Source organism: Nothoprocta perdicaria, unplaced genomic scaffold (genome assembly GCF_003342845.1).
Source record: "Nothoprocta perdicaria isolate Ctin4 unplaced genomic scaffold, notPer1 scaffold_184, whole genome shotgun sequence".
Taxonomy (NCBI): Eukaryota; Metazoa; Chordata; class Aves; order Tinamiformes; family Tinamidae; genus Nothoprocta; species Nothoprocta perdicaria.
Genome location: NW_020455027.1, coordinates 1264559 through 1283210, shown reverse-complemented (window position 1 = coordinate 1283210; position 18652 = coordinate 1264559). Strand labels below are relative to the sequence as shown.

At 35.7% G+C, this 18652-nt stretch overlaps 1 protein-coding gene across 1 annotated transcript in view; it reads right to left on the bottom strand.

Annotated features, from left to right (window-relative positions):
• Positions 1-1078: 1078 nt before the first annotated feature.
• The window catches only part of PHF3 (PHD finger protein 3), a 37725-nt gene continuing 20151 nt past the window's right edge, over positions 1079-18652 (bottom strand). Inside the window, exons 4-15 of the mRNA XM_026036673.1 lie at positions 16262-16586; positions 14982-15153; positions 12493-12646; positions 12082-12238; positions 11379-11495; positions 10854-10982; positions 10281-10416; positions 9708-9903; positions 7971-8118; positions 6939-7028; positions 5445-5640; positions 1079-4047 (exon numbers count right to left, since the gene is read on the bottom strand). Coding sequence (XP_025892458.1) covers positions 1862-4047; positions 5445-5640; positions 6939-7028; positions 7971-8118; positions 9708-9903; positions 10281-10416; positions 10854-10982; positions 11379-11495; positions 12082-12238; positions 12493-12646; positions 14982-15153; positions 16262-16586 — 4006 coding nt within the window. The 3' untranslated portion in view covers positions 1079-1861. The remainder of the gene's footprint in view (positions 4048-5444; positions 5641-6938; positions 7029-7970; positions 8119-9707; positions 9904-10280; positions 10417-10853; positions 10983-11378; positions 11496-12081; positions 12239-12492; positions 12647-14981; positions 15154-16261; positions 16587-18652) is intronic.

The following is an 18652-nucleotide window of genomic DNA, read 5'->3' as shown; positions in this document are numbered from 1 at the left end:
ACTAGCAGTGAATCAGAGCACTTCCAGCTAGGGCCAGCACTGGAGGGGGTGCAACTGAAGGCCACGGGGGAGAAAACACCCTTTATTCCTGCAGAAGGGATATGTGTTACATGTGTTCCCTGTAACACCTCAGCTTCCAGGACCAAACTCCAGAAAACTGTTTCTGCTTGTGAAAGTCTTAATGAATTGGCACTTACGGGCTATTTGCTTTGGCACTTGTGGGTTTTGCACACACCAGGCACCTGGCAAGCTTTGGAAACATCTGCCCTTTCTTTCCGAACAAAACATTTCTGGTAACCCTGACTGTGGGCACTGTGAGCTCGGCAGTACCCACAGAGGCTGATGCAATCTTCACGACTACCAGTCTACTTCCAGAGCACAAATGCACGGTACTGAGATGTGTGGATCACCACAGGCCGGATGAAGCCTATTTTGGGGCAAACCAAATGAAAACCTGTACAAGCAAAGCCACCCTCTTTGCTTAAATTAAATCCAACACCAAAACAATGGGCCCATCTCAAATCATTAAATCCAAGCTCTACAAACCTTCAAGGATAGGACTGAGCCCACCATGGTGGCTACTCAGCTTGCATAAAGCAATCCTAAAGCAACTCCCTAACTCCTGCACACATCAATGGAAAAAACAAAGTTTCTTTTACAGATCTCCTGAAGGTTTCCAGACAATCCTATTCTAGGCTTTAGTTCTTAAAATGGCTGCAGTGTAATTTACATTGTTTAAACTGTTGTCTTTAAATGAACAGTGTATTTGAAGAAAAACTGTAAGAACAGGAGGTTTGGAGTTGTTTTTAGGTTTGGAAGTCTGTATTTGTTTTCATGGGTGGATGTCAGTCACGACACAATCTGAATTTAACCAAAAAGCCCCCAAGGTAGAAACACTGCCCCCCACATCTTGCCCCTCCCTTTCCTTTCCCCAAGCGCAAGCCAAGCTGCAATGCGGTGTTCAGCCTCCCGCTTCACATCTATGAAATCAAACACACACAGTATGTGAGAAAGTTTTATCGTTTTAGAATCAAAATATCCCTTAAAATATTTACATTTTACAGTAAAAAGGATAGTAAAACACAAAGTAATGTACAAGCTCAGGTATTCAAGTTTTTGAAGCACGGAAAATGATGGGAGAAATGACTGACTACTACAAATCGTGTTTTGAAGAATTTAGTTTAAAAATGTTTTCTTATTAAAACAAGTGCAGTTTAAAGCAATAACATTCGAGCAGATTAGCCTTCCAATTTCTGGTCACAAACTGCTTCAGATGCTTAGGAAATATTTGAAAAATGAAATACATTTCAACTGTTTTATTGTACTGTTGAATAATTTAAAAAGAACTCTTCACACCACCGAGCATATCATATTTTGTTGTAATGTGTGTAGATTCTGAGGCTCTGCTGCAGTCTTTAAAAACAGTGCAATTTAAAAAGAAGGTTATTGTATGAAATTCACCTTTAAAATCATCAGCGCATCTTAAAACAGAAGAGAGCACAAATTACCAAAGGCAGCAACTATATTGCATACTTGACTAAAGCCAACCTCATCAGCTAAGAAAATTTCTAAGCCTTTATTGCATATTAATAAAGGAAATCTTTAAAATTTTGAATATACAGCAATGTAAAATTCTTTAAAATATTAAACTCCTACTTCTAGCAATAGTTGGTATAATGAAAAAAAGGATGAGTATTGGTACGGTGATTGGTACCAAAACACAGACTTGTTTCTGCAAAACACGAATACTGAATAAAAAAAGATGGCACAATCCTAGCAGGCTTTTTTTTCTTTATACAAAGTTTTACGACATCACTCTAAGTTTATTTAAATAGGATTCTGAAAGACTGCCTGCAGCTTTTTACCTCTTGTTTTTAGTTCTGTCACTGTGGTCCCTATGTCTATCTCTGCTCTTTTCACTTTCTCGTTCTCTATGTTTCTCTCGGCTCTTCTCCCTCTCTTTATCCTTTTCTTGAGCCTGCTCTTCAGTTTTAGGCTTTTCGGTCTTTTTTTCTGGGTTTCTAGTCTCTTTGGGGCTTTTTCCATCAGAAGCCCTGTCACTGTGTGGAGATCGCAATCTTTCCTTGTCTCTATGCCCTTCCTCTCTACTCTTTCTCTCTCGCTCTTTTTCCTGGTTTCTGTCTCGGCGCCTATTTCTTTCAGYATCTTGATCCCAGTATTTTTCGTTGTCCCACTCTTTATCATGTCTGTCTTTCTTTTGGTGATGGGAATCACTAAAGAACCTTTGCCTCTGTTGATCATTTTTTCCTCTATTGAAACCTCTGTCCGAAAGCTGTTCTTGCCTCCCCCAAGGGTCACTGTGACGTCTTTCTGGTCTCCTGCTGTCTTTACTCTGGAAAAAATTGTCTGGCCCCAAAAATCTTGACTGTTTGTGAGCCACTGGTAGCCCTTGTGCAATGGGTCCGGTATAGTGTGGTGGCTGACCCGATAGGTGAACTACAGGTGGCCAGGGCATCATAGGATTCTGAGGAAAGCCAAAGCCCGGAGGAGGAAGCAGCGGAGGTGGTAAATGAGAAGGAAATCCAAACATAGGGTTGTTTTGTGGAGGAAAGTTATGAGGTGTAGGACCCTGAAACTGAAATCCGGGTGGATTAGATTTAGGATGCTGAAAATTGTGCTGTGGAGGTCTAACAGATGAGAAGGTGCCACTTGTAATAGGGTTTGGGACCTTGGAAATAAATTCCGAACGAGAGGAATTTTCTGGTTCAGGCTGAGATGAAGTTGTTGCTGGTCCTCTTCTGAATGAGTTCACTGTTTCAATGTTTTGCATCAAGGCATCTTCCTGCAAGTTCTTGGTATCCTCTGCTTGTGAGGTGCAGACATTATCTGCTTTCGTTGCAGTTGAGCTACAATGCATCTCGCTTGCTTGTGCATCACCTTGACACACGTTTAAGCCCTTTTCTGCAGGAGCCTGCTTATTCTCCACTTCCATTTGATCATTTCCTGAAAGATTTTGTCGATCTTCGTTTCTGTTAACATCTCCTTCCTTGTTTTCTGAAGCATTAGTCTGTTGGCTTCGACCTGCTGCCTGCCGTGGGTCTCTCTTGATATTAATAAAGGGTGGAGACTTGGAGGTATTAGCAGCAGTACCTTCAGCAGAGCCTACATTAACACTGTTTTCATTGCCTTTTTTCCCTGCATTTGATGGAGAAGAAACACTAGAATTTGTGGTCGTCTTGACTTCCTGTGCCACATTCTCCTTGTCCTGTAATTGCAACTTTGGATCGTTTTCTTTACTTTCTTCGSTTTCTTTACTCTGTGACTGAGCAGATAAATTTGCTAAAAATGCTTCTGTGGAAACATCTGGAGGTTTTCCCTTCAGACTAAGGCCCATCAAAGTTCCAGTACTTTTTGCAGAACTTGAGGTCCCTACAGCTGCTGCATCTGCTGCTACAGCAGCACTAGGGGATTCCTGTTCACCTTCCAAGCTCGTATTTGTTTCACCRACTTCAGCAGCTGCATCAGCAACATCTATATCCATGTTTTCTTCTTTCAGGGTTTCTTGTTCATTTAATAATGGTATGTTTTCGCTGGGACTCACTTCCGTCTTATTCTGTTCATACACTGGCCCTGTCRTACCCAACAGGCTTTGAAGAATATCATCCACTGGCAGTGGTTTATTTGCTAGCTCCAGAGTAGAAGGTTGATTTTCCCATCCAACCAGGACTCCGGGAAGGAATCGGAGAGGCTTTGGTGGTTCATGTTTGCTACTCTCCACTAAGGGTTCAACAACTGCAGGGACATCGTCTGTATTAGACTGCTGAGATTTATTTCTCTGCTTGTGCAGCACAGTTGTGAAGGAATTAAAAAAATCATTTTCTTCTTCTTCTTCTAATGCCAATTCATTGTGAGAGACTTCAGGCTTGTTTGGCTTGCTCTTCTTCTCTGGTGGCAAGCTACTCAAGGGGCCTTCAGAACCTTCATCCACAAAGCTACTGCTAACACTTGTAACAGCAGTAATTTGTCTCTTCATTTTCTGGCGAATTATCAATCCTAGTAATAGATTTGGTCGATGTATTTCAATCCCTGCAAAAATCACAACAGAAATTAATCATTTTTGCTTATATTTTAACAAAAAAACCCAGAAATTAGCGCATATAATTTATGTAATATTTTGTAAATATATATATATATATTTTATTAACTCCAGCTTAGAAATCCGCATCAATAATTAGACCAAATCAGAGTGAGGTACTATACTACAGCAAGTACTATATAAGGATTCCAGAGGACAGTAAGCAACACAATAAAAGACAGCAAAAAGTTACAATACTTTTTATTACAAAACCTTTAAAACAAAAAAAAAAAAATCCAACATAAAAGTTACGACTTCAACAATTGCAAGTTGAAATTTGTTCATTACATATTTTGTTCTGAACAATCTAAAGATTCTTCGGGTGGGAAAACAAGAAATATGGCCCCTTCTTCTTCTTAATGCAGGGCAAAATTGTTTTCTCCATGTTCAAAAATGCTCTAAAAAAGCTCAATCTGACAAAGCAGAGTCAGACAAGTACTGGTGAGTCCTGGGCACTGCGGCACTTCAGCAGATGCTCTTCTAATGCACTGAGCATCGCAGGACTCAAAGAAATACAGACAACTATCACTGTTCCCCAAGAGAAGTTTCTCTTAACTGGATTATCTTAAAGAGAGTCTGTTGGGAATAAACTTTGCTGCACCATCCACAAAGAACCCACTTCCTATCTTTTTCTCATTTTATGTCTAACCATTTCCCTCTCACCTTTACCTATTTCCAATTCTCATTCAGTTCAATAGATAAATTCTCTCCACATCCCTTTGCTGTATGTTATCCTCTCTTAGTTTTATCTCTAACTATTCAAAAAAAATATTCCACAAATATTTACAATCAAAATAAACTGATGCAAAAGAAATTAGGTGTAAGCAGAACAACTGGGAGTCATTTCAGGATCATTTCTTCCTTGTCCATCTGTTTTTAAGTTTTCCTGCTTTTTTTGTTTTGTTTTTAAATTTGGAATTCAAGGAAAACAACAAGTTAGTGAAGAATCAGTATTTTTCAAATACGAAATATATAGTTTTTAATAATGAAATAAACAATTTAAAAAATAAACAGGAAATTCTGTATGATTGTGACCAGAGGTCATTTGCATCACTAGACTGAATTTTCTGAGATTGYAAAACCTGGATTGGGGGAAGAATATACAAAAAAAGTCGCTCTGTATTTTTTTCTACAATACTATTTAAAAACATATAGAAGTATTTCCAATTGTAAGATTATTTTGAAAGGAAACTATTATAACACTAATGACACGTTGGAATAGAATATCTTGGCATCTTTTCAAAAACCTTAACTGCAGTTCTAGAAATTATTTTTCTCTTAAATTTCTATAACATCCTTCTTTAGAGAGTGTTATGAAAATAAGTTTCAAATTCCAGGCTGAACCTACCAGGCCCATCAAAAGGCACGAGATGATGTGGAACTTTATCTGAAGAACCCAAGGGGATGAGATACATATCTTTCACTTGCTTCATGTTATTGGCAGCTACTCCGTAACGTTTTCTGCTGCTGAAGTAGGCAAACAGCAAAGCATAGGAAATCTGATCTTCTTCAGTGACAGGAGTAAAGCGAACTACACAGATTTCCTGTTTAGAAAAAGAGGAAAAAAAAAAGGAATAAATAATGGTTATGTATATTTTACTAACAAATTTCAATCATTTTTGTGACTTCTTTTAATTTAAAAGTACAATCCAAAGAAGAAGAATAGGAATCTCTATAAAAACTCRAAGAAGAGAGAAGGAAGATGATGACAAGAGGGCCAGAAAGAATCAGGAAAACAGAGAAAACGTGTGAAACTTTCACCATAAGACAAAGGTGTCATTACAATGACTGACTAAAAAAATTAATATTTTATATTAGCTTGCTAAGTGAATGCTTTGTATTAGCCTGCTAAATAAAAGTTTTTAGGGAAGAATGTAAACTTCCAAGCAATTATTCCCATCCTGCCATTAACAATATTAGAGAGTCTTATTTCGTATGGTCTATCATGTCCCAGATACTGATAAATACTAGGGAAGACCAGTATCCAAAGCCTAGAACTAGGAACATAAGCAAGGAAGCATAAAACTTCCAATTACTTCAAACAATAAAAGTTTTCTTCTGTATGCTGACATTAATGCAAATAAAACACATGTTTTAGACTCAAGTATCATACAGTATCATCACATCACATCAAGTAACATAAACATGTATTTCTGCTTTAAATTGGAGTTGTTTTCCATTTCAGAAATTTTAGAGAAATTTGCTTCATTGTAGGGAAATTTTGCACTTTCAAGGCCATTGAAATCTCCAGAACAATTTTCACCACCTAACTCTGGAGTGTGACTTGGGAAGCAAAGGATCTGCTGCACCAGGTTCTAGTATTTTTGCAGACAAGTGCCCCAGGGCAGGCGCCTGGAGACACCCCAGGCCGGGCAGTGCTGCAGTCCGTGAGGAACAGGCAGTGCAAGTCAGGCACTGGGGAAGCAAACTGCCATAGGCAGCAGCTTTGAATTCTGTGCAACTCAGAATTAACATAGGAAGCTGAAACACTTGCCTAAGCAGACAACTGAAAAAAGAAGAGATGTCAAGCTAAAGTAAAAACCATATTCAAATGCCAAATGGTCCCTCATAGATTTTAGACCTACATTATTCAAACCTGCACTGTACTTTAAGAGAAGGTAGAATTACAGCTCCAGAACACATCTCCTCAAGTTTCCCCATCCCAACATTCTTGTTAATTTAGCCACATCTCACAATACAGTCTCAACACAGCAAAGTTAACAGCACTTAAGACGGTCTTGCTCTGCAAGGACAGCAAAGAGCATGCTGTTCTTCAGCTGCATCTTTAAGGTAAATAGGAAGGATATTTAGTAGCAAGTCTTCTATATATAGAATTTCTTACCTTGGTCCCTGAAGCTTTAATTTTTTCCACATACTCCCAGACAGTATGAGGAGATATCCTGCCACCTACTTGAATACTATCCGGTAAATCCTATGAGAAAGAACAATAAAAATCTGAACCCAATATATCTAATTTTATATATTAAAAATACATTTAACTCAAAGTTCTAGAATTGTAACATTTTAATATAGTAAGTGTAGAATTTACAGCAATAGTTAGAGGCAAATTAATTCACATTACATTTTGGATGCTTAAATTAGGATTTTCAGTGGGAATTTAACAGTTTGTAATAAACTGGTTCTCTCTCGATACTATTCCCTCTAACCTTCTCTGATATTATTTGAGCAATATTAATTGCAAATACAATTTTCCCCTGTTCTGCAACTGCTTTAAGTGTGTAAAATTTAACTGCTTTGAAAAAGCTAAGTACATCGAGGAATACAACAAACTATTCCTATTGTAAAAGACAAAATCTGCACTGTCAACAGAAATCACCAGCGTGGACACTTTTTTCCTGGAATGGGGGGTAAAGGGGAAATCAAACAAAAACCAACCAAAAACCCCACAGCCCCTAGCTCTTTTAATGCTTTGAGTTCAAAACAGCAACCATTTTCTCACCTCTAACTGAAGAAATGGAGGCCACAAAGATGGTTATTTTGATGACAGATGCTGTCCTACCTTTCCATTTTACCCTGATACTACTGAAAATGWTCCATAATGAACTAAACACAGTCAAACATTCATAAAAGCAGCTCTGGAAATACTGCTGCTCATCTGCATAGAACACAAATCATCCTGACAGACATCAGAGTATTTAAAACCTTTAGAGGTCCATTTATATCCTGAAATATACTTCGCTACCAAATACATAAGCCCTACCCAACCTATTTCAGCCTACAAGTACTTTGCCCAGTATCATGATTGTGCATCACTGCTTTTCATCATTACACTATTAGTAGCTTATAAGATAAACAAATTAGTGACTCAAGTTAATAAATAAACTGTTCATTCCTTAACAATAAGTACAAATACCTCTGTTAAATACTCAAAAGAGCCAGAGACTGGATAGGCCTTAATAACAAACTTGGCCACAGACGGCATATTGATAAAACCCTTCCAGATGAAATTCAGGCGTGCCAGAAACAGGGTTTCGCTTTCCACAGTGCCAGGTGTTTCTGACCTAAAAACAAAGACAAAAAACTTTGTCAAAAACACAGTATACAACAGAGCATCACGTAAGCAGTCATCTCAAGTAAAATTACAAAAAAATGAAGATTTGTCTTTTTCACTTGAACAGACTTATGGTTCAAGCACAGAGAAGGGTCAGACAGACATCTGTATTTGTCATCTTCCAGTAAAACAGATGCATTAGTGAACTGATATTCTGTGTGTATCCTTTGAGCATGAAGGACCCATGTAGTCTAAGAGCTACTAAATGCTATTAAAAGGAAACAAATGCTAATGGCACTGCAGACCAAATAAGGATATGTATTACATTACACATTGTTCTGGCCCATTCTTTAAATATCATTTGTGTCAGGAACCACTGTGAGCAGTGGCCTGTTGCACCCACAATGCAGATGCACAGTAAGCAACACGTAATGAGTATTTGCTTGCCCTGAATTGACACATAAGCACATTAACGCAGCAACTGAACACAAGCACTTTTTTTTAACATTGTAACACTTCCAAAAGCATAACCCAGCCACAATGCATAAACGTTTCGCAAGCATAAGCATATAAGGTGCAATCACAAATAGAGATTTCTGGTTTAGTTTCATAAATGGGGTACAGGAAACTACATGAACAGCAGCAAAATTTGCAAGATAATGACAAAGGATGTAACCAGGCGCCAGACCGGCCTGGTAGAACCAGAATTGTCCTCCAGAATTAACAGGAAAGGTGCTTTGTGAAACAAGAACAATGACAAAAATCTCATAAACTGCACTGGGAACAGAAAACGATTCTCCCTCATGTCCCCCACTCCCCTTTTGCTTCTGGAGAGGGCATAGCAAGCCTCAAACATCAGCGATCAGCACAGAAAAAGAGGGAAGCACAGCCCCTGTCTCAGTTCTAACTCCTYGTAAGAAAAGATTTCCAGTGCAGCCACCCTGATCTCCTTGATACTGACTGGTAGTCAATTAGTGCTAATTGCAAGGCATCAGCTCCACTCTTAGGAAGTAACTGTAACAAGATATACGGGCATGGACTGATAAAGAGTAAGAATACATCACAGAGAATTGTTTTGAGATTTGAAATCAGCCTGATTTGAAACTAACTAGTCTTTCATATGTTTGGATTTCAGCAATCTGTAATTCACTGGCTTGACGTGTGTATATATATCTCTATATATAGAGAGATATAAAAACACACACATATATCTCCACTCATTCAATTGCAACACTGTACCTACCTTGCTCCTTAGCAGCGTAACACAAGAAGAAATCTTAATTCTGATCTACTTCATATGAACCCACATGTTGTTTTTATAGGCACTTCTGCACCAGCAGATGCAGAGCAGCTTATTTCCCTCAAAAGACAATGTGAGAATTGCAGGTCTATATTCATAATAATACAAATTGTATTATTTATAGAAATGCATAGCACGATTTACTGCAGCAAATAACATCACTCCTCAGAAGACTTGTGTAACGTCAAGCATACAAGTGGATTGTGAAATATCATAAAAAAAAACCAATTAGGGGTTTAAGAGCTTAATGACAGGAATAACGCCTTTCATTTATAAATGTCTCAACAGTTTTATATTACCGTGGGAGAGATGCGAATGGTGATTTTGTTAAGTCTTGTTTATCTTCTTCCAATAATTCTGAAGCTAAAATACTGGATGTTGAAGACAGTGCATCTGCAATGCTCTCCGCTTCATTGTCCGACTGCTTCCGCGCAACCCCAACGGACACTTTCACTTTTTTTGCAGAAATGTCATCAGTAGGTGGTGCCATTCGGCCTAGAGAACAGGAATTGGAATGATTTTTACTTTTAAAATACAAAAAAAAAAGTTGTTTTTCTCTGAAAATATGGAATGAGTACTGAAAAATGCAGTACTACCACTGCAGTTGGACAGCATAAAGAAATGAGGAAGCAAATACAGCAGGCACACCCACTTGGAAGATTTCTTTCTCATCTGCAGTTCACTTTTTATAGAAGCCATCTTTATGCCAATAGCCTATCATTTTAAAACTGCAATCAATAAAGTAAAATATTGCTTCCTGTAAACTGCGGATAAAAACATTTATTTACATTCTTGAAGTATACTGAGCTGTAAGACCCAAAACCCCTATGCRAGTGTGATCTATTTATTTTCAATGTGTTTTTCACAATTACCTATGCAGATTTTGCAGTTAAGATCAAACAGGTGATTTTTGTGTTGACTTGTGGTGTCTGGAGACGAAGACTCATTTCCTTCTTTATCTTTTTCAGCTTCCTCTGTCTTCTCAAACAACTTAAGCACATTAGGTTCCTAAGGAAAGYCAAACATTAATTTTTTCCCTTTGTTCATGTTATTAATATTACTGTTTATATTTCCCTCCAATATTTTCTTTCCTTCAAACATAAAATTCTCCTTTCAGATCCACTTTTTCTTTTTCTGAAAGGATATCACAAGCTACAAATGATTAAAAAAAAAAAGATACTCCTAAATCTCTTTTAGCTAGGATTTAGAGTATTTTCTACTGTAGTGATGGAATTTAGACCATTACAAACACAAGAAAAAAACAAACAAAAAACTTCTAAATCCTTAAGTGAAAATCAGCAAGGATAAAAGAAAATTTAAACGCAAAACATAATGAAAATTTTAGATACAGATTTAAGAACAGAATTACAAACAGATGAATTTGCAACTATGTATATATATAGTTGCAATTATACTATATAGTTGCAAATTATATTCCTTTTTACCTGAATTTCCATAGCTTCTTGTTCTTTTATTGGTGTTTCACTCTCAATCTCTATTTCCCCTTTGTGAGTAATTTTTGTGATAGGTCTTCTTTCAACTTCCCTCTGTTCTTTCTCAATCATTTCAATTGTCTGTAAAAAGAGCAGGTTATGTATTTTTATTTTGAGATAAAAGAATTTGAAAATTTAAAAATATAACAAAAAAAGCATTTCAGAAATAGTGGCGGGGGAAAAAAGTATATTCATATTTTGCATATTTTACAATACATAAATCCATCATTTTAAGCTTCCCCTAGAAGAGAGCTAATATTTATCAAGTATTTAAACAAAGTATAAAGCACACTTCAACCTCTGTATCAACACCTTCCCTTTGTTTCTTGAATACTAAACAGAACAAAGGAGTTCCCCTGACTTAACAAGAGTTGCTTAGTGCAACACACATTCTGGCCTTTCTAAACACACATGGCCTGAAAAGAAAAAAATAAATATACTTAAGTGGACAATAAAATAGAAGTTGACAAATCTCACGTGTCTGTTTTCTCTTTGTCTCCATGCGGCCAGTTCTTTGGAAGCCAGTTCTTCTGGGCTCATTTTTATTAGATGGTCTGGAGTAACCTCTCCTTTAAGTACTTTTTTAAATAATATCTACAAGAAAAAAAAGAAGTTAACTACTGCTATCAAAACAAATCAGGACCCTAGTAAACTGAGCTTACATCTACCGCAGTCAAAATGATTAGAACAACTGATAACCAAAGGCAAGAGGTTGATGAGTTGACTGTGATGTTGAAAAGCAGGCTTCTGACACTCACAAAAGTGATGTAGACAGTGATGATTTTTCCTTGGCAAAGACCATAATTCAGAAATTTGGGTATAAATAAGTGCTGTGAAAAGCCTCTACATTAAAACAAAATAGGCACAGAGAGTACTATTATGGCAAAAAAAGAAAAACACTTAGAACAAGCTCTATCCACTTTACTTTGAAAACCTATAATAAAGTAGTGCAGGGCAAGGAGCTGCAGAACAGGTGACAGATAAAGATGGAGAGATGAAGTCACACGAGCACATTGAGTGCACAGGAAAAGAATAAAAAATCTGAAGTCAGAGGAAACATTCAGAAAAAAAAGTAAGAGAACAAACTGTGAAAGGTTTAATAATGTATCTGTACAGAAGGCCTCCTTTACCCTATTGCAAAAGTATTTTTTGTGAAGTCTTATACACAAATAATACATACATTATTTTTGGGATCTTTTAGGTTGAACATTAAGCTTCTGTATTTGTTCTTATACTTTGAGTCAGTGTCCCGAAAAAAAGAAAACAGTTCTTTTTCTATCCTTGTGGCAACTTTTGCTGCTCTCTCCTCAGGAATCTTTAAACTGGAGTCTGTCAATCTGTGAGAGAACACAAGGGAAAGTGGAAAAAAACCCAARACTTCCAAACCAATAACCAAATATAACTTCCAATAACCAAAAATAACTTCCAAAACATTTTCTTCTCCATCTCCTTAAAAGAAAACAAACATAAATTCATAAATAACATATAAGTATACACATATATATACATTTGTGTGTAAAAACAAAATTAAAATACCTAAGAGTATGTATACATATATATATATATATATACACAAACACATACCCCCTACCTTTTCATGAGTATTTCTTTAAGAGACTGTTTAACACTTTGTCTTATCTGATCAGCAGAAGGTTTCGATGCTGACACAGCTGGCAAATGTGTTGTACTACTTGCTCCTCCTCTCTCAATTTTCTTTTTCTTAATTTCTTGTTTCTCATGAACACCTATCAAAACACAAACAGTTAAAAATCTTAAACTGCTCAGCCACTGCTGCAAACATTTATTGTTATGGGATATCCCAAAGTTTTAAGCTGCTAAGGGCTTCAAGAACAAGGAACTGCCTCAGTGAGGAGCTGGCCTTGGTTGGTTTGATTTTTTTATGATATTTGTATTTTTGTTTTGTTTTTGTAGAATGAAGATTAAAAAAAAAAAAAAAAAAAAAAAAAAAAAAGGTTTTTGCAAAGCTGCTTTAGTTTATCATGTTTTCTTCAATACCAAGCCAGGAAAAACACTGACCAATAGCTGAATTTCTGTGAAAGTACAGATGCATTTTTCACTGAAGCAAATTGGAAAATAATATATCAGAAAACATTTACTATAATAAGATTAAAACTTCAAGTACAGTTTTTCATTAAAATTAGATTTTTGAACCTAGTAGCCATCAAAATTATTTCAATTCTAATAATCTCAGCTACTCATCTACGAAACACTCTTGCACAAAGCCACTATAAATAATTGCAAATTCTAAACAAATCATAGTAATTAAAAAAAAAAATACTTCAGTTTCAATGTCTCAGTCCATGAATATACCACTCTAATTTACAGCAACACTTTCCATTTAAGAATCAAAAGAAGCAATATTAACCTTGATTTTCTAGTCATAAAAGAATAAAACAGATTTTGAACTCTGATAAACATGTAATGAGCATGTTGGACGGCAAGAGGAAATTCTTCTTTGCTGTTACTTCTGCCTACAGAGTGCAACTTAAAATGCATCGATACCAGACCCATTCTAACCACATTTTCAAGTAGCTAAGACAACAACCTTATTTTCCACTTAGCAGACTATATGCTTGGATCATGAACGCTGTGGTTAATGGGACTATTTTTCCATGCCTCACCAGAAAGGCAGTGCAAACCTGATAACATCCTTTGCCGTTATTCCACTCTGTGACCTAACACACAAAAATATCAGGCTTGCTCAAAAAGTAGCTCTAATAAGGCTTTTATTTGGTCAGTGTGTTTTTTGCTCATCTCCTGCTCAGAGGTGGATGAGGAACCGTAATAAAGTGGTTTCAAGAGGGCTCCCCAGGGGAAGCAGGAAGCCTCCCCATGACAACGACACTCGGGCAAAGTTTCAGTCAACAGAGTCTCACAACAGGGAAGTGATGGGTAACGTTACCAATAAACACCACCACTGTCAACATCAGCAAAAAAAAAAAAAAAAAAAAAAAAAAAAAGAAAAGGATTTAGATAACTTTTCTGTTTAACAACTTTATGCCAATTGTCATAATGAGACCGCCAAGCTTCCATTTAAAAGTAATTTTTAATGTTGTATTTGTTGTGAATTCATTAAAATTTTTTTCTCCATGTTGTAATCCACTTAATATATTTTAGAACAGTTTAAATACTTCACAGATGCCAGAGACTTCTTTAGAAAGGATGTCAATTATTTTGTGATTCCGAGAAGATGAACACATGAGATGTCTGAAGCCTGAAGGATACTATTCAGTATAAATCCTTACGTTTAGATTCACAATTAACTCAGCAGACCTCCCTTAGGAATAGAATTTAGACGAGAATTCAGAGCTTGAGTTTAGGATTTTAAGATGAAGTTCTCTGACACAAAAACTCACTAGTCATGCTCTTGAGATTCTGAGATTTCTGTGTCAAATGATGAAAATTATCTTTTTCTCATAAGAATAAATAAGAATACTTCTCGGAAGGGTGAGTTTTTGTTTCATGGTTTGTTTTGGTTTTTTTTTGGGGGGGGAGCAGGAAGCAATAAGAGAGGTAAGTTATTTTCAAAGTAAAGTATGTTTCTTCAGCTTTTCAAATAAAGTTTAAAATGAAAATTTGATGTTTCAGCGTGCAATAGTGTTACCTTTCAAAATGAATTCTGAGGTAATTTACTGATTTCTTTTGGCCAAATTGTTAAGTCAAATAATAATATTTATACAGCAATTAAAAAACTGAGTACACTGAAAACAAGACGTACATGGAGTACGTGTGGTGTTTTATGGAAAAGTATCTCATTATCATAGTATGAAATAAAGTTTAAGAGATGCTTTTGTGACACTTTTCTCCCATTACTGATTGCATGAGCATTTTATCCTAGTCAAATTGAAAACATCTATACAGGAAACATTTCCCTGATAAATAAAAGAAGATATGAGAAACAAAGATCCTAAACATCATGAAAACAAACAGTTCTCTGGATCACCATCACTTGCACTATAAAATGTGTTTTGTAAAAAAAATAATATTATAAAGGAAGTCCTTATGCTTCATTGTACATGCACATTAACAAGCATATAGCCCTTATCCAAACCTCGTTACCTGACTTTGCAGACTTTTCAACCGCGCTCGGAGACTCTTTTCTTTCATTTTTATCCTCAGAGGACCTCCGAGGAGGTATAGCAGCCTGGGATGCTTTCCGAGTAGGAACATGTTGCCCTTTTTTAGCATCTAAGTCTCTGCATTCTGACACGTTCTTCCCCTCCCCAGATTCCTGAAATAAACATTTACATGTCAACATGTTAATGCTAATTGTACGAATGTTACAATGAACTACTATGTACTCATTACACATTTTTCCCAAATATTATATATTTAAAGTTATATACCGTTAATACTAATTAAATCTTGGATGTACACAATATTAAATTATACTTTTAAAAATGTTATTAAWCAATATTTCAAGTTATCAGCAAGTATTATTTTCCAATCTCTTCAAAAATCTGGTCCAATACATATCACAGACAAATTGCAGTTAAGCTCCACCTGGAAAATGACTGCCTGCTTAAGAACTATATAGAAAGCTCAGGAATACCAGTGAACATCCCTAACCCAACTTTAGTTAAATCTGCAGAGCAAGACATGTAACTAGAAAATATAGATATTTGGTCAAAATTTTACCTAACAATTTATATATCAGAATTATAACACTACTCTCCAGAAAGGTAAGGCAAAAAGGATGACTAATAATTAAATCACAATGAATATGATACAATATACTATGATACTATATATTGCTGAAGTATAGTAGAAACTGAGCCTTGTGCACACTGTTAATTGGAACAGTGGCTGTTTACTGGTAACGTTTGATATAAGAAACTCCAAACAGGAACTAAGATGTAAATTTAACAAACAGGATTTGCAAACTGGAGTGCAAGTCTCATATATTAATATTTTAATGTTTTCCTTCTCTGGACAAATTAAGTTACGAGCTGTTTCTGAATGGGGTATTTTGCTTAACTTTCTTTTAAATATATACGTATCTAAAAATCACACAACGTGTATTTGTGTATGTCTCGTGTAATACGATGCATATATATATATATCTATGTAGCAAATAAATATGTATCACAGAAGACATACTTCCGTTGAAAGTAATAGAACGGCATTTAGCAGTAACACATTTCTCAAGAATCAGTTTAACACACACACTCTCAAAATAAAAATCAAATTTTAGATTAGATTCACATCTTCTGAATTACAAACACAAGAGAAAAACATTTGAAACACTATTAAGCAACAGTATTTCAAATTATAAAAAGTTAGGGGAAACATCTCCACCCAAAGCCCAATGACTAAAAGAACTTGAAACATTAACTTACCCTTCTAAAAATTTTGACTTTGTGCTTCCCTGTGTCCTCTGCTTGCCTCAGTTTCTCAGTCATGCTTGCATTACAAGTAGGTGTTTGCTTTGACATCCCGGGTTTTTCACTTTCCAGTGCTCTTTCTTCTTTATAGCTTTCATGTTTCCCTTGAGGATCCAGTAGACTTTGATCCAAAGACTCTGCTTTTCTGTCTTCTTCAGCACAGCATTTCACACACACGTATTCTTTATCTTCTTCACCCATCTGYTGCGCTTGAGAAAGACTCAGTCCAACACAGTCACCATGAAACCAATCATCGCATCTTCCACAGCCAACCATGAACCTGCAAAGACATAAATCAGTGTATAGACTAAAAAATAACACACACCAACTTAAAGAGAATACAGCATACTTATTTTTCATTGTCTATCACAACATCTTTTTCTTACCTGATAGTTGATTTTCTTTCTTTGTAGCTTTACATCCATCTCCAGCCTTACGACATGGTATGATCTTCCCGAGAAATAGCTTTTGTGCCACAATAGTCCAAGAGATTATCATAACCTCATGGTGAATTTACAATCTCTACCAACAGGGTGATTGTTTTTTAAGAGTAAAATTAAAGAAAAAMATCAAGATGCAAAAAAGGAATGTTCTCAAAATTGGTAAACATAAGTTTCAAAAGGAAATTTCATTGCAAGAGCATTATCCTTATCTTCCTTCAAATAACATCACCATCCTTATAGGAAAAATGCGACAACTGATACCRTATAATCCTCCACATGCTTAAGTACTTTGGGAACTATTATAAGCACAGAACCCTAAAATTATGAGTGAGAATGAGTAAGAATTTACATCATATTCTTTAGACACTACTGGATTATTTACAGAAAAATAGTTGTATTTTATTCTATCTAATAGTAAATTAGGGGCCAAGAGTAGCTTCAGCTACAGTTCAAATAGATAACTTTAGCTACTGGGGTTTTTTTAGGTAATTTTTTAAATTTATTTTTAGTTAAGGTACAGGCCACTTCTGCCTTTGGTGTTTGGTGCTTGAGTTGTCTAAGCAATTGAAATGAACATTGTTTGCAGCATATGCCCTCATCTCAGAGTTAGTTCTGTTGCATTATTTTGATAATGAGACTTAAGATATAGTATTTCCAATAATGGAAATATTACTTGGTCTAAAATAAAACTTAGTACCTAATTACAACATTAGGTACAATTTCTCATGAAATTGTGATACTCTTTCAGAAGAATGGAAAATTTCAAAACTAGACGGATTAAATACCTCAACAAATCTATTTTTAGAGATTGCTGATAGTAATTAATTTTACAACTCTTTCTTCTAATTATGAACCTAATTATGGCGTAACTACTTAAGATCTGTTTTCCAATGAAGCTGCAACTGCTCCTGCACTATCCACTTAYATTTTCCTATCATTTTAATATGTAAATGTTTATATTTATTATATTTTTATATCTAGTGGGGAATATCCCAAATGAAAGCAGAAATGCTCTGAAAAGTCTGATTTGTTTGCTAATGCAGAAAAGTTATTCACTGAATTATTGATGGTTAAATTCCATAGAAGACAGCACTAATTTAAAAGTAATTCAGTGAAATGCATGTCACCGACTCATAAACTCCATTCTTTGACTGCAATATCCAATCCCTTTTTTAAAGAAGATTCTAAGGAAAAAGATTCCTAACTTATCTACCTATGCTCTTACAAAGTTTAGGATCTGTTGAATTACCTGCTTTACAAAACCATATCAATACTACAAAATGTGTTTAAAGGGATTCTTCTTCTTCACCACAGAACTGTAGATGCAAACACTCCAGACTGTTCTGTGACTATAACCATATTCAAGAAGCTACAGGTACCTCAAAACACCACTGTCCTATCCTCTAACTGTATAACTTTGATATCCAAGAGAAGAAGAAAATACAGTAGTCTTATGTTCTGGCCTTTCTAACTCCAAACAAATCAAGACTAAATTCTATTTAAATAAGTAGACACTCTTGATGCAAATGAATCTGAGAAATGCTGAAGTCTCAAAAATTTCAGGAAAAAGYATGTAGCTTCCCTGACCTATTTTACTACATCGTTGTTCACTAGATTTGATGAAGTCAGTCTTAAAACCAGGTTATGAAAAAAAAAATCTAATTGTTCTTTTAACTGAGCTAATAGTAATTCTTTATTATTATTCCTTACTAAAAAATAATCCAGATCTATTTACTAGTTTAAGCCACAAYGGCACAGATCACTTCTCTTTCAGAAACACCTAAGTCCTTCCAGATCTATGTTCCAATAATTTGAAGAGATACAAGAAAGCTGGTCACACTACATGATAATCCCTTCCGGAGCTTTTAGCACAGTATCATAATATTCATAAACACAGCAGGCA